The sequence below is a fragment of the Brienomyrus brachyistius genome, chromosome 5 (assembly GCF_023856365.1).
Source record: "Brienomyrus brachyistius isolate T26 chromosome 5, BBRACH_0.4, whole genome shotgun sequence".
Classification (NCBI taxonomy): domain Eukaryota; kingdom Metazoa; phylum Chordata; class Actinopteri; order Osteoglossiformes; family Mormyridae; genus Brienomyrus; species Brienomyrus brachyistius.
In genome coordinates, this window is record NC_064537.1 from 8,767,838 (window position 1) to 8,783,840 (window position 16,003).

The 16,003-nt window shown below is 41.5% G+C and overlaps 1 protein-coding gene and 1 long non-coding RNA gene across 5 annotated transcripts; one reads left to right on the top strand and one right to left on the bottom strand.

Annotated features, from left to right (window-relative positions):
• Nucleotides 1-965: 965 nt before the first annotated feature.
• On the top strand, nucleotides 966-15,877 carry LOC125742512 (neuronal-specific septin-3). Of its 4 annotated transcripts, XM_049014586.1 has the most exons (12): nucleotides 966-996; nucleotides 1,570-1,785; nucleotides 1,899-3,772; nucleotides 5,695-5,916; nucleotides 6,383-6,511; nucleotides 9,704-9,785; nucleotides 10,029-10,166; nucleotides 11,824-11,941; nucleotides 12,059-12,154; nucleotides 12,338-12,434; nucleotides 13,777-13,828; nucleotides 14,049-15,877. In XM_049014586.1, exons 2-12 carry the CDS (start codon nucleotides 1,580-1,582, stop codon nucleotides 14,185-14,187), a joined length of 3,153 nt encoding a protein of 1,050 aa, XP_048870543.1. In that variant the 5' UTR covers nucleotides 966-996; nucleotides 1,570-1,579; the 3' UTR covers nucleotides 14,188-15,877. The 4 variants fall into 4 exon arrangements, with proteins under 4 accessions (XP_048870543.1, XP_048870544.1, XP_048870546.1 ...); XM_049014587.1 differs by lacking the exons at nucleotides 13,777-13,828; nucleotides 14,049-15,877 and having other exon boundaries at nucleotides 11,824-11,960; XM_049014589.1 differs by lacking the exons at nucleotides 966-996; nucleotides 1,570-1,785; nucleotides 1,899-3,772 and adding an exon at nucleotides 4,023-4,140.
• LOC125742558 (uncharacterized) lies at nucleotides 10,362-11,881 on the bottom strand. Its single transcript, XR_007398128.1, has 3 exons — nucleotides 11,818-11,881; nucleotides 10,534-10,617; nucleotides 10,362-10,451 (listed from the first exon to the last, which is right to left on the bottom strand). It is a non-coding gene; the product is annotated as an uncharacterized LOC125742558 (long non-coding RNA).
• Nucleotides 15,878-16,003: the final 126 nt, after the last annotated feature.

Sequence of the window (16,003 nt, forward strand, 5' to 3'; positions counted from 1 at the left end):
AAACCAGTAGCAGTTGCTATGACAGTTGCTCCAATAAAGTCTAAACAAAGATAGTCTAACCCCTAGTTGTTGAAGTTAATGGATATATATGGAACCTGGAAGAGTTGGACCAGTAACGCTTGCTATGAAGGTCCCTCAAGCAGAAACTAAATGCAAGTAATCTACCCCTAGTTGTTGAGGTCAATGGATATATGTGGAAACAGAGAGGGGAGTGGTACTGTTCAGTGCTGGAGTCTAAGTTAGGTGACTGTATAGATTTGTGTAATTGTCCTTCCACCAAATCTTTGTTTCCCCCTGTTTTCTTCAACATTAAGTCTTATCCCAAGGGAAGTGTTCCAGATGCCTGTACCGTGAGCTGTGTAGTACAGTTTTTCCCATTGCATTTATTTAGCAGACACTTATTAAAGTGTCTGCTAAAGAAAGCGGGGTCAGTCAGTCCCCGAAGCATCTGGGGTTAGGGACCCAATAGTGACATCACTGCTGGCCAGGGGATTGGAACTAGCAACCTTCTGATCATGAACTCTACACCGCAGAGCTGCACACCACCAAATCTGCAATTTCCAAGCAGTTTCAAGACGTCCTTCATTATGTTGTTTTGCGTTGTACCATCTATTTGTTAAAGTTCAAACCTTTACAAAAGCGTATTTACTGATCACATTACTGTTTTTGTAAAACTTTTCCTGAGATGATATTCGGTCCTTTAACAGCTTTCTACAAAAAATACCCACTGCCCATATCCTTATTTTTTTTTTAACTTCTTCCTTATCTGTTATCGCTTACGTCCCCAAACTGCTTCTTGCCATCGTTCAGTGTCCCTGATGAAGAGACCCAGTGCCAGTGGGCAGGGAGATGAGCGTGGGTGACTCCAACAGAGCAGCCATAGATCAGAAAAATGGAGGGAATGCACTGGGAGCCCACTGCTTCCTGATGTTCACTGTCCTTTTACTCATTTGCTTCTCCATTTAATAGGAACAACAGACAGACGCGGAACCCCAGGTTAGTCATATATATTTTTGTTTTATCATTTACAGAGCTCATTTTCAAAGGTGACATTTTCTAAATGTGTGTGGAACCTGAGGTGTGGTTGTAGTAGAGAAAATGGGCCAAAAAGGCATCACTAATCCATCCAGGCATCTTCCAACCGCTTATTCCAGTATGGGTTGCAGTGTCTCCTATCCCGAGCATCACTAGCTCAAGGCTGGGATAGCCCCTGGATGGATTAATAATATATCTCGCAATTACATTTGAAGTACAAAGTATATTTTGTCTTCCGACACTTAACTTCTTCCTTTACACTTTTTATTCCTTCACTCTGATGATGTGGCATGTGTTTTTGCAGTCAGCATAAATACATTTGCGTTACCTAATATGTGATTTATGTAACGGTGGTGCAATGTGTCCCACTGTCCTCTTTACTAACTTCTTCTGCAGTGCACATGTCTCAAAAAAAAAAAATCCATTATTCTTTGGCTTTCAGTCTGTTTTATTATGTCTCATCCATTCATTTTTAATGTCATGCTTTGTTTATTGTTTCATATCTATTTCTCCCTGCTCGTTTTCATGTCGAAGTCACCCTACAATGAACAGTGACATTTTAGAACGCACAGGAACCCCTTCACCCCCAGTTCCTGCCCTCTCCAGTCCCCTTGGGTCACCTCTGTGTTTGCCTCAGCTTCTTCCGCTGTCTTCTCCTGTCATCAAAAAGAGGCCCATTCAGATCACTTCCTTCGACAGCAAGGGTCTCCCATTGCAGACGTCGAATAAGCCGCCGTCAGTCACCGTGAGGTATGTGCCCCACCGCAACAGCCAATCATCATCGGCACACAAAATATTCATGTATTTTATTTTATTTGAGTTTTGCTTGTGTTTTTTTTCCTTATTGCTTTTTTCCCCCCTAGCAAAAAGCCCACTCCATCCATTTCCATTGCATCCGAACCCTTATCATTTATTTCCCGTCCGTTGATTTCAAAGCCGAGCGCGAGGCTTTCAAAACCAACTTGGGGGATGACTAGATCAAGGCAGACAAGCAAATCTCCTGACCTGCCTGGTCCAGCTTCCCCTCTGGATCGTGATGTTGGAAGGAAAAAGATTAATGCACCTGTCACATGTAAACCCAAAGCAAACTCCGGCACGGTGATAGGTCAGAAAAGGCTGCCCTCAACGGACAGGAGCCAAGAGCCGATATTAAGTCTGCTTCCATTTCATATGAATCGGGGCCCTACAAATCTTACTCACACCGAAAGGGGCCGAGGGGGGCAAAGGTCCGGGCATCTTTACAAATCTCCTGGCCAAAGGACAGTGAAGAACCAAACTGCTACGGCCAACTTTACCAAACCATGGCCTAAAGAGAATATGCAGGGTTCCAGCAAGATCATCCCTAAATATTTATGCCATAATCAAAAATATACAAAGGAAATGAATGCCTGGCAAAACAGAGCTCAGGATTCTGGGTTATATGGAGCAGAGTTTGAATTAAAGAAAAGTACTTCCAAATCCAGCTTCGGCATCTCACCTACCCAAAGGGAGTGCTCGAAAGAGCCAGACCCTGGCAGGTTGAATAACAAGGACCGACACTCATTTTTGAGGTTTCAAGGGCTCAGAACTTCAGCCAGTAAAGGACATGATTTAAATCTGGCTTATTCTCTGCTTAATGAACAGAAAATTGCACTGGAGTGCCCTGTTACCAGTGAAATCCTAAAGAACGCACCACAGGAAAAGAATATTCCAGACAGACCTCTGCCCCCACCCCCTCATAACTTCAAAGTCTACCTCAATCCTCCTGTGCCTGAATCCTTACAAGGAAATAATGGAAAACAGGGATCTGATCTAACCGCTCATTACGACCAGCACAGACATATCAACAATGCAGACAATTCGAGAAACGTCAAGCTGCTCAATCGCAGTGCCAAAGGCAACACACCGACTTGCACTGATAACACAGAATTCTGCACAGAAAGGCAGCAATACGGGGAAATGTGCCGAACTCGAACTCCTTGCCTTCCTCCATCGAAGCTGGGATCTCTTCCCACCTCCAGTAAAATGCTTTCGCTATCGAGAAAAAAGCCGGAATCTTTCAAGAACCAACTGTGTCAGTTTTCTAGCCAGAGTAACAATCTCAGGCATGGACTTCAGTCCCCAGATATTGTGAAAGAAGACGAGGGTGAAATTACTGTCTCTAGAACAGGTAATATGAATGTACGTAACTATAGTGAGAATCAGCTAAAACAAGCATATCCAATCAGCATGTGCCCCACTGTGGTTCGTCAAGATGATCTCTGCGATGTTTTACACACAGCCGCTGCTTCTGAGCTGCCTTGGAGGCAGACATACACCGAGCTGAATCCAAGACCTTCAAAACGTCTGACAGACCTGAGAGACTCTAACCTACATTTAAGATCAATTCCTGCTGGCATTAAAAACAGTACACAGGCATCCCAACCAAAAACTGGCCCACAGGACTCGGGGGGAGGGAAAAGCTCAGTAATTGATATGTTGTCCCCCAACAAATTGCCAAATCCATCAAATAATCTGAAGACCGATTTATGCAGCTGCCTTGGGAATGAACCAATAAACATCACAAAAGTGGGCCTACAGCCTGGGGTCAGACAAGAGTCTCCTTTTATACCATATGCTCAGAAAGCAGGCCTCAAGAAGAAAGAAGAATGGGATAATGACTGTAACACCTTTCTAAAGCGTGGACTGACCTTATCTTCATTGGTGCTTTTAAGCACCCGTGAAGACCCCAAGCACTCTTCTGAATGTACCGTAACAGGTGAGTGCAGGAAACTGTGATGCAAATAGCTAAAATTTATTGAAAATATATTTATTGCTTAATGCTATATGAGCCAGAGGCCATGGAATGGAGGACTGGATACAGACGCAAAGATTGTCGAAGGTAGTCGCATCCAAACATTTAAGCACATGACTGTAGATGAACGAGATGACCAGGCTGCCCGTGTCTTATCACCTTGGCTCCAGGCAGACAGAAACAGGGGGAGATAAAAGAGAGATGAGGGACAGGAAGTGAAGGAGGGAGGAGGAGCAAGTCAGAGACACTCAGAGGGAACTACAGACTAGACACTCGAATGTCGATGTAGGTCGCGCTCAGCAAACTGTACACTACCGGCGAACAACAACCTTGTAAGTAGTAAACAATTTCTCTTTTAGGGTCACTATACTGTACTTAGCAATATTTACAGACAAAATAATTTGAGCAAAATGACCTGATCGCTGTTCTAATCTAATTAATTTAAAACTAAATTAACGAGCACACACACACACACACACACACACACACACACACACAATCCAAACCATAATAAAAGAAACCAATAATATTATTTTTTGATCGGGGCTTAGGAACTCGGGGTGGACTGGAGGGACGTGTACCCCCCAACATTTAATTTCATCCCCCCTAATAAAAAGACCTTTTTATGAAAATTATAAAGTTGTTCACCCCCCCCTAAACATCAAACTCTCTACCACGCCGTTGTCAGTGAAGCGCTTATAGATTTATCGCAAATTTAAACGGACCGTAGACTCGTTAACGACAAATAAGCCTGATGTGTTTAGCGGAGAGGTGAAATTGTTTTGAACATGCGCGCTGCATCCGTCGGTCCTCTCTCCTCTCGTTGCTTTGACAACCAGAAAAAGGGGGCGGGGGGTTAGTGGGTGGAGGCTTGTCGACTGATCAGAGAAAGAGAAGAGAAAAGGTGGCTGATCACATGACACTCATCGTACATCCTCTATCCATCTGTATTAGACATCACCCGTATATTTGTTATTTTTGGGCAACAGGAAACACACGTTCCTTTTTTGTAACGGTTTTGGATTAAGCGCTCATAACGAACAATTGGTAAGTCGCCAAGCAGTGAAAAACATTGTTAGCAATGTAGCCGACAGATTAATACTCTGAAGTGCATTGTTTTATTTCAGTTATCAGACAGGACAATAGATGGCAAAAAAATACAGTTTGGGAGGGTTTACGGGGGACGCGGTGCATAATGCATGAATGTAGACTGGTATGAATCAAAATAAGTGTCCGTTGTGCACATGCAGTGTGGAATTTGTCAACATGTGATGTGTTGTGTTATTAACAGGGATTCATTGTCAAAAGAAACCCTTAATATCGAAAATCAATCAAGAGTTATTTGGAGTAACGGGTCAGAATACCGAAAAGGTGCGGACAGCATAAGGCGAGGAAGGCAGTCCATAAAACGCTGCATATACAATATGGGCTAGAATGAGACGTGGACGATACCTGAAGGACATTTCTCTGCGATAAAATAAATCAGAAATGTCACTGAACTATAAACTAGCGTCGCGTTATACAGATTAACGATAATAACAAGGTGGTACGTAAAATCATGGGATTGCTGCTTGGTCGCTGAAAATTGCCTAAACATTCAATCACCACCGCATTTGGCGTGAAGTGCATTTTTAAGTATGATATGAATCCCTTACCGTTTATATGTATCTGCACATGTATTTGCGTTTATGTAATCCCGTTTTCATGTGACGTGTGGACGTGAGACATTGATAAACCGTAAATCAAAACACTGTATCCAGCAAGAACTTTTTCTTCAGTTAATCATATTGCTTTTTTGCGGTGTATCGTTTGGGAATCGTGCTGATGTGTCTAGCTAATGCCCGATTATAGTTTCTGATCACCCACTCCACCCATTTTACCTGCAGACATGTCTGAAATTGTGCCCCCAGAAGTCAGACCCAAACCTGTAGTCCCTGCTAAACCTACCGGGATCTCCTCAGTCCATGGCCCTCAGGGGTCGGGGGTCGGGGGTCAGGGGGCAGGTGGAGGGTCGACGCTCTTGGGATACATTGGGATTGATACCATCATTGAACAAATGAGGAAGAAAACCATGAAGACTGGCTTTGACTTCAACATCATGGTAGTGGGTGAGAAAGATTTATTGCAAAAAAGAAAAAAAAAATGACACTCTGGAGTTAATGCTTTAGTGTTTTTTAAGCCAGTAAGTGTATATTGAATCTGTAGGTGTTTTAGATTAAGCATTTAGACATTATATATAATTATAATATTCTTATGTTTGTCATTCTATCAAGGATTCAGCATTACATTTATATATGATGGGTTTTTGTGACTTATATAATTCATTTTTTAAACTGCCTGGTCAATTACATTGAAAGTAAATCATAATTATGTTAATTTGGTTTGATCTTAAATAAGCAACATACCTCCAGCATAACAAGGGGTGTAATTGTTAAGGACATGTGATTCAGGGGCCATAACGGACTCCACTGCTGCTTTGTACCTGAATTACACCCTCTGAGAAACCCGGCTGTACAAACTGAAAGGCATTCAGGAGCAGCAGCTGATGTCTTAATCCTTTCTACTTGCCTCTAGGCACCAGTGGCCTGGGAAAGTCCACCTTGGTGAATACGCTGTTCAAATCTCAGGTCAGCAGAAGGAGCACAGGGTGGAGTCGTGACGAGAAGATCCCCAGGACTGTGGAGATCAAAGCCGTGTCCCATGGTAAGGAAAGGGTTTAGACATAGGTGCCAGAGAAAACCCTGTGGGAGCAGTTACTGCAAAGATGAAGAAAGTGCAGAGGTTTGGGGCCTTGACTTACACTCAGTAGGTTGCATGTTCACGTCCCAAAATGTGCTTGTGGCCTGAAGGTGTTTTCCATGACCCATTTTAATAATAGCATCAACTTAATCTTATATCGTTATGAACGCAACACGCAGGCTGCCGCAGCAGTAAAGATCTTCGACTCTCAGTTGTCAATAATTCATGTGTGTGGCTCAGCAGGTTAGGACATTGTGCCCATAACTGGAAGGTTACCGGTTTAAATCCTGCTGTTGACTGAATGATGTCACCATTACGCCCTCAAACAAGACCTGTAACCCCCAGTCGCCCCAGGGACTGTCTGCCCCCACCTCCTCAATCTTATGTCGCTCTGGATAAAAGTATCTGCTAAATAAATGTGATTTTATACTGCCTTGATTTACATATTTTATATAATAAATTTCTAAGTAAATTGTCTATTCCCAAATTTGTAGAGCCATACGAATTCTTAATCAATGGGCTTGGGATTCAAGAGCCTTGAAATTGGGAATTTGGGATTCGAGACCCTTGAATTCGGGAATTTGGGATTCGAGACCCTTGAATTCGGGAATTTGGGATTCGAGACCCTTGAATTCGGGAATTTGGGATTCGAGACCCTTGAATTTCCTCTCTGAGTTGCCTTTCCGAAGGACACGGTATCGGCGCAGTAGGGCTTCTCACACGTGTATCGCACATGTTCCGTGTGCTGAATCTGTGTTGACTCTCTTGTAAAGCTTTTCTATAAAATGTAAATCGGATTGCTTTGTCTGAGCTTGAAAGTTAGATTCTATCAGGTTTATATTTAGTGTTGTAAAAGCTCTTCAGAAGACTGTCTATAACATATTTAAGTTTCATAGAATGATCTGACTTGTGGACTTGTCTGTAAATACGTACAGTACGATGCTGTATATTTATTTGGGGTTTTTAAGATTGGCTGCAGCTTCAGTTTTGATAATCAGTTTCAGGTACTTTACCTTCCGGAATTCAACAGTCCTGACTGAAGCCTGTGGAAGCTGCAGCCGGGTCTTCTGAATATGTACCAACGTTGAATATCAGGCCTCATAACAGGCCTAGTGATTTCAGCAAAGTCCGCCTCTACAATGCTCTTACCATGGTACAGTTTTGGCCACAGTTCTTCTTCAGCCTTCCGCAATATGGCACTGAGATTCTGCTGCCTGGGCTCCACAGGCCCCTGTCACATGGCCAAGTGTGACTCCTGTAGCTCACGGTTACTTTAGGCCCTGAAACCCTAGAGGACACCTTGTTAGCCATTTTAAAAGTCCAGCGTTTAGCATTCCCTCCTATTCTGTATCGGAGGCCCAAGTGTGGGGATATCAAACAGAAAACTCAGGCCACATGGTTTGACCCCAGAGCCTGGCTCAATGCTGAAGGCTGTCAGAGCTGATCAGGACTTTCGCCATTTACCCTGGGCATCTGTAAGAGCTGATTGTGAGAGTCTGAGTAGTTTCCCACAGTAATTCTATCCTCTACTGTTGTGCCATTCTGGGACTGCAAAGCAAAACTGAACTTTAGTGTTTTTGTTTGCTGGCAGCTGTAAAGTGTAAAGTGAGAAGTTCAGAAAACAGTCTGAGAAGCTTGTATGTCACCCACTCAAATGCGTAGCTGACATTAGTGGTTATGTCTCTGTTCTCGGCTGCCTGAGCTGGCTTGCAAAATGGTCTTAAGCAGCTCTTTCCTGGTGCTAATCTGCGCTTTTTTGATTTCATGCAGTGATTCTGCTCAAAAACACTGTTTCCTTTTACGCGTCCATCAGTGTTTCTGAGACTGGTCCAATAAACCGTTCACGTTTTTGCTCCCTTCCAAAATGGCAGGGAGCTGGGAGGGAGCAAAAACATGAACCGTCTGAGGGTCCCTGGGGACTGAGTTGGGAAACACCGATTGACATCATTCTACAGACCATACTGGTGCTTTGTTTTCCTCAACGAGGCCTTTTCATCCTAACTGAGATCTTACAGATACAATGTGGAGCCTAAATGGCACTTGATGTGATCTTGGAGTGGAGTAGAATGATGATGGACTTATCAGCTACCTCAGTTTTATTTACCTCACAACTCAATTGTCCATTTGACAAATAAAAAGGCTGTTTGGAGGAATTCCAGGAATTGTTCCCCTGTGTTCGTTCCTCCTCGAGTCTGCGAGTGCAGTGAAGGTTTTCTTCAGCTTTCGCCTAACCACTGTAAAGTTTTCATACATGTCCAAATTACTTTATATCATCTGTACCCCTGAGTTTTCAGGTAACTTTTCTCTTTTTTCATACCAATATCCATTCCAAATGTAATATAGAACTAAAAAGTCTAGCAGAAGGAGGTCATTTGTCTTTTAAACATTTAAAGTGAATTCCTGTTCATATTTACAAAAACCACCCCTAACGCTTATTACTTTGACTTGTCTGGGCTATTGACCTTTGACCTTTGCTAGATCTGGCTCCCACCTATATTGATGTCCTTCTGTCAGCTGCTACCTTGCTGCCTACACTGCATTCAACTTGCTCGAATAACTAAGCAACGGCTGTGGTCAGTGTAAACATGCTATTCCTCTTCAGGATGAGTGACTCTTAACTCAATTTGAGTTGCCTCCTGCCGCAGACAGGCTCTCATAAGGCTCTCACAGGGTTTAAACTGGATAATTTGGGAATGTTTATGGGCAATTATTATATATTTATATGCAATATATTATGAATATGGGGCGGCATGGTGGTGCAGTGATTAGCACTGTTGCCTCACACCTCTGTGACCCGGGTTCGAGTCTCCGCCTGGGTCACATGTGTGTGGAGTTTGCATGTTCTCCCCATGTCGTTGTGGGGTTTCCCTCTGGGTACTCCGGTTTCCACCCACAGTCCAAAGACATGCTGAGGCTGATTGGACTTGCTAAATTGCCCATAGGTGTGCATGTGTGAGTGAATGGTGTGTAAGTGTGCCCTGCGATGGGCTGGCCCCCCATCCTAGGTTGTTCTGTGCCTCGTGCCCATTGCTTCCGGGATAAGCTCCGGACCCCCCGCGACCCAGTAGGATAAGCGGTTTGGAAAATGGATGGATGGATATTATGAATAATTACATATATTATTAGACTTAATATAATACAATTTTAATCTTCCAGTCATCGAAGAGGGTGGAGTGAAGATGAAGTTGACAGTAATTGACACTCCTGGATTTGGAGACCAGATCAACAATGAAAACTGGTAATAGTGCATTTTTTTGAGAGTGAGAATAATGTCACACATATGCATATGGTCACACAAACTGGATTATGGGTAAAATAAGGTAACCATTAATCCATGAGTTTCCCTGTGGGATATTTTACTGAATCTGTAGCTCAGTATATAATGAATCATTGAGCGCTGAATGTATTAATGCAGAGTGTGTGAGTAGATTTATCAGTTTATTTTTAACTGCAGTTCTCTCACTGTTCCTTCACCCCGCAGCTGGGATCCCATTGCAAAGTACATCAATGAGCAATATGAAAAATTTCTGAAGGAGGAGGTTAATATTGCTCGCAAGAAGCGCATTCCAGACACCAGAGTGCACTGCTGCCTCTACTTCATCTCCCCTACTGGACATTCGTAAGTGTAAACTAAATGCATCTTCTTAAATTGGCTTTTTATTAATCCAAACAAGCCTCAGTAGGAGACCTTCCCTTTATGACATCACTGTGAGCTCACATTTAGATGATGACATCACAGATATGTCTATTCAGTCTACACCTGCGGGAAAGTCATTATGTGGGAAATGCATGCAAAATATATTACAGCATGGTTGGTTGATAAAGGCAAATACAGCATACAGGAGGAAGTAAAAACTTCCCTCTCCTCACAGAGTTTTGTAGAAAACTCTTGGTCTTTGGGACACTGTAAGAGCAGCAGACATTTGAACAGGACCCCAAATATACGTAGTAGAATGAAAGAACTTAACAGTTGTTTTAAAGGTTACCAGTTATACATCCAGGAGGACTTCTGAGTAGCATTGCTGTTGTCATGAGGTGCTATCACGTTGGTGTTCACACCTGGCAGCTGTCTAGATAGAATAGAATTTAGCGATCAGTTGTCATTGTTGACACACCACAGCACACAGCGCACAACAACGAAATGTGTCCTCTGCATTTAACCCATATGTGACAACGTGACATAGCAGGGGTGCAGCTAATTCAGCCCCGGGGAGCAGGGCTTGGGGGCGGTACCTTGCTCAGGGTACCTCAGTGGTGCCTTGCTGGTCGGGGACTCGAACCAGCAATCTTTCAATTTCAAGTGCACTTCCCTAACCATTAAGCCACCAATGTCCTGCATTCCTCCAGAACGCGCCATTTCCTATCTGGCTATACAGGCTTCCCAGTGGCGTGTTCATTGCTGTAATGTTCCCTGTGGTTTGGTTGTCCTCTTCCTCTGTTACCTTAAAGTTTGCCTTAATGCATTATGGTCTTTTCCAATGTGCAGTTTTCTCGCAATATGCTCAAAATAGGATAGTCTAGTCATTGTGTTTCAAGTGAAAGTCCAGGCTTGATTTAATCAAGAATACACTTGTTTACTTTGCATTGCACAGTAGTCTTGAGAGTCTGTGATAGCACTAGAGTTTAAGGTCATCAAAGGTACCCATTTCTTCACAATCATGCTTTCACAGTTATATACAGTTATATAAATTAGTCAAATTTTAAGTTCCATCCATCCATCCATTTTCCAAACCGCTTATCCTACTGGGTCGCGGGGCGTCCGGAGCCTATCCCGGAAGCATTGGGCACGAGGCAGGGAACAACCCAGGACGGGGGGGCCAGCCCATCGCACGGCACACTCACACACCATCCACTCACACATGCACACCTACGGGCAATTTAGCAACTCCAATTAGCCTCAGCTAATGGGGGGGGGGAACCGGAGTACCCGGGGGAAACCCCACGACGACATGGGGAGAACATGCAAACTCCACACACATGTAACTCGAACCTGGGTCGACTCGAACCCGGGTCCCAGAGGTGTGAGGCAACAGTGCTGACCACTGCACCATATTTTCAAAATAGCCACAATATGTGCATCTTCAGGCTTTGTTGGCACCTCATGTTGCCTGACTGTACAGGCTTCAGCATCCACATCGTTGCAGAGGTGTGACACTGCGGCTCTTTCAGTTGAGCTTTCTGTAATGTCCGTATCAGTGGCTGTTGAGTTTTGGCATCATCCTGTCATCTTCTGACTTGTCATTGATTGGTTCTCGTTCATTCTCACTTACCTCTAGCCTGCGGCAGCTGGACACAGAGTTCATGAAGAATTTGAGTCGCATGGTGAACATCATCCCGGTCATTGCCAAGTCCGACACGCTGACAGTGGAGGAGAAGATTGAATTCAAACAGAGGGTTAGGCAGCCAATGAGAAGTCAGAAATACTAATGTATCGATTTATTGTTAAATATATCTGACATGTTCATAGCTCGTGACATAACTGATAATACAACAAATGTCTTCTTTTAATAGGTAAGGAAGGAACTAGAAATATCTGGCATCGAGTTTTACCCCCAGAAAGAGTTTGATGAAGACATGGAGGACAAGAGCGACAATGATAAGATCAGGGTAATTAAAAAAATCTTTTCTTTGAGTGAATTTATGAATTTTCTTTAGTTCTCTTAATTTAGCATCTTCTCTGTAAAATTTCCCCAGTGTCAAGTAATTTCTTCCCATGCTATTCTGTTGTAGAGCACTACTGCGTTACTTTACCTGACCAGATATATGACTAGCTTTTCGTTCACTTGGCAGGAGGCCATGCCCTTCGCCGTGGTGGGCAGTGATAAGGAATACCAGGTTAATGGCAAACGAGTCCTGGGCAGGAAGACCCCCTGGGGGGTGGTTGAAGGTCAGTTCTTAACAAGGTTTTTTTTTTCTCTCTAACTTATCTGCGCAAATTCTATAATGTTTGGGTCTGAGAAGAGCATTTCTGATGTCTGAATGACAGAATTAGGATGTCTTTGTACTTTATTCCCACTCTGGATTAAGTACTTTATGTGTAAGACATAAAAATCTTTCATGTGAAAATATAGAAATGCACTATATTTTTTGGGTAGGGCTGAATTCTTGCTGCTAATGTGTTATTTTTCGATTTGGATTGTGATATTATTATGATACACATGACTATATATGACACTAAAGTTGCTCTTTTGCACAAAATATCCTCAAATTCTGGGTGTGTATTACAGCTGATTTTGTGATCACTTTCAGTTTCCAGCTGATTGCAGTAGACGGCATTCTCCTGTTTCCTTTCATTATTAGTGGTTATTTACTTAAGCAATACCCACACTGTGCAGTTATTCTATTGGTGCTCAGATGAAAATGACCATGCAAAGAAGTCCAGTTAATCAACCAGTTGTGTATCAAACAATTTCAACATTGCATTAAGGTCACAGAGAATTTAGTCACCAAAATGTCCCTAAAAAAATTATATAAATGCTTATAGTAATTATTATATTGTACTGTCTCAAAATACATATTGAGGTTCCGTTATCCTGGTACCTAAATAGCTTCTGAACAGGGAATACATATTGTTAAATGTTGACAGGAGAGTAAATTTCCTTCTTGGTAAGGCTTGTAGTCTTGTATAAAGGGTGTATGCACTAAAAAACCGTTTCTTTAGCAACTTTCTACTGTCATGACAGTCATTACAAGGAACCGTTAATAAGACAGATATACAGATATATACAGATATCGCACATATGAAGAATGCCTTTCTCAGAAAACACTTCATTGATATATCATTTCATCGACGACAACGATACTGAGCAGAATCTAAGTTTAAAGAGATCTTTCCTTGTCATGATTCAGGATAAGTCTAGTTATTCCAATACTTTATCACTTCATTTTGAGATGAGTTAACTGCTTAATTGACGAAAAGCCGTATGTGCGTGCCTGTATCTGTGTGTGTATGCCTTTAAAAAGGAGGGAGCACAAGATGTATAGAGGGCAAGTGAAGCTTCATTTCAATCATCAGCTCAGTCAATAAATAATCACAGCATTAATAGGGTTGTGTCACCATAGAATTCCCTGTTAAAGTGTTTATCCTTAGTCATGTGGAAATCAAATGATCGCCACACGAATCACGCAGCTTTCCTCTGTTTATTTGTAACCTTTTTACTTCTGAACTTACAGTACTTTTGCTGTGTATTTATAGTAGTGATTCATTATCGCTTTCTTTTGTTTTGCAGTTGAAAATCCAATTCACTGTGAATTTTCCCAATTGCGAGACTTCTTGATCAGGTGAGATGATGAAAAAATTTATATTTACAAAAATGTTTCCAAAGTCTCATTCAGATTAAATATTTATCTAGTGCGCAAAGGTCTGATGGGGAACCAAACCATGTAAGATGGCAGTGGAGCATTGAATAACAAGATTTCATTCAGACTTCTGCATTGGAGGGACCAATAAGGGGTGAGGATGGGTGATTTAAGTGTTTTACTGATGTCTTTTGTGTTGCAGGTCTCACCTGCAAGACCTCAAAGAAGTGACTCACAATATCCACTATGAAACATATCGTGCCAAGAGGCTCAATGATAACGGAGGCCTTCACCCCATCTCTACTGCCCCCCCTGGTGACACACAGGAGAGCAACTTGTGAGTGAGGGTGGCAGAGAGCATGTAGTGCTGAGATACAGAAACGGTGATAGAAGTTTGTATTGTCATGCCATCACTGCATGCTTGGAGGGTCTCATACCACTTAAATGTTCTGTACCTATATTTTTACTACAATACACAATCTCTCCTCTCACAACCTTGCCAAATGCACATGAACTGACCTCTTAACCAAGGGAGACAGATTATAAATCTGTGAAAAAGGGACCATAGACGCTTCTCTACTTACGAATGAGATATGCTCCGAACGGCCGTTCATAACTTGAAATGTTCGTAAGTCATTATTCAGCATCAGTTTATGGGTATACTCAAGTACTAAGTACAAGGATGCTGGGAGTACATACGTCACGCTGCTGTGCGGCGGGAGTAGCGGCCAGAAAAAAAAACTGATATTGTGGACAGGAAACAGGAGCCCAACGAACACAATTTGGACTTACAGTTCGTATGTCAGAAAGTTCGTAAGTTGAAAGTTCGTAAGTAGAGTAGCGTCTGTACTTGGTCACATATTTATATTAACTAAATGTAATTTTCCTCAGTCAATTGAAATTTAACCTAACTCTCTTTAGTAAGCCATGGAAAAACTAAAAATATATAGATTTTTAAGTCTTCCATTACTTACTTCAAGCCTACTGCAGTATAATTATTCCAGTAAGTTTGTGAAGTATATTACTAATTTGTCAGTTAACTGAATGCACAAAAGAAATCTCAGAGCTTGTGTTACACTGCGCACAACAAAAGTTAATTCAGTAATAACAGTGTTGAAATAAGAAAACTGCTTATTTGTGTACAGATCACAATAGTAAGTACTTGAATAAAAATATTCTGATCTCTGTATATTTACGGGAAATTTTGTTTAAGGTCAGCCCTGAAAGAATTCTTTCACAAAATAAGGTTTTTCTCCTAAGAATTTGTACAATCAAGTTATATGTATATATGAGAGTGAGTGTAAATTGTGTCTTTTGTGTCTGAGAAGTACTTCGTATTGTAACAGGTAGTTGTATAATTTATTTTGTCAAAAGTGTAATAGTAGTTTTTTTGGACAATGGTACAGGATGGTATTGATGGTAATACAAGTTTGGGGAAATTGTACTTCATAGCTAGATTGTCTGTATGTGTGCATGCAAGAATGTCAATGAATTGTTTCATTTTTACTATTATTATTTTGTACATATTATATATTACCACCAACAGATTTTTATGAATCAATTTAATGATTTGTAATCTTTCATTCTTATCAATACATGATTGGTTTATATGAACATTTTAATAATTGCATTACCTCTGTATCACACCATCTATATATTATATATTATTATTATATCAATATCTTAAGGTAGATGTAAGATAGGAATTTCATGTTTTTTACCTTTTGTTTGTTACATGTCATACCAGATCGATACTGTTGTAATTTACTGCATTGTGATTTCAGTGTTACATTTTCTTTATATATTGAAACATAATTTTTCCATTCATTTTCTTCCTCTTTTTATCAACCCAATTGTCCTATACTTGCCAAATACCACGTGCTAAATGAAAACCAAGAACTACACGGATAAAAAGTATGTTTTGCGTGTGAATGGTATTGCTATTGTTGCCATTAATGTTGGTATGATTATGATTTTTGTAAATTAAAAATAAATCTTGCGCCTCTTTAATGACCTATGCTGTTTGAGAAACTGCTTAATTGTGCTATTACTGTAGGTATAGGGCAACTTCTGTGATTACACTCTTTAACAATTAATGTGAAGTGTCTTATATAGATATAAGATCTGACATCAGTTATATTGATGCCTTTTAATATG

What these genes read in the sequence shown, in the direction of transcription:
- LOC125742512 (XM_049014586.1), top strand. Translation starts at nt 1,580, where the DNA reads ATGAACAGTGACATTTTAGAACGCACAGGAACCCCTTCACCCCCAGTT. An exon ending in GATCAAAGCCGTGTCCCATG is followed by an intron (nt 6,512 to 9,703) that starts GTAAGGAAAGGG and finishes TTAATCTTCCAG; the next exon opens with TCATCGAAGAGGGTGGAGTG. An exon ending in CAGATCAACAATGAAAACTG is followed by an intron (nt 9,786 to 10,028) that starts GTAATAGTGCAT and finishes TTCACCCCGCAG; the next exon opens with CTGGGATCCCATTGCAAAGT.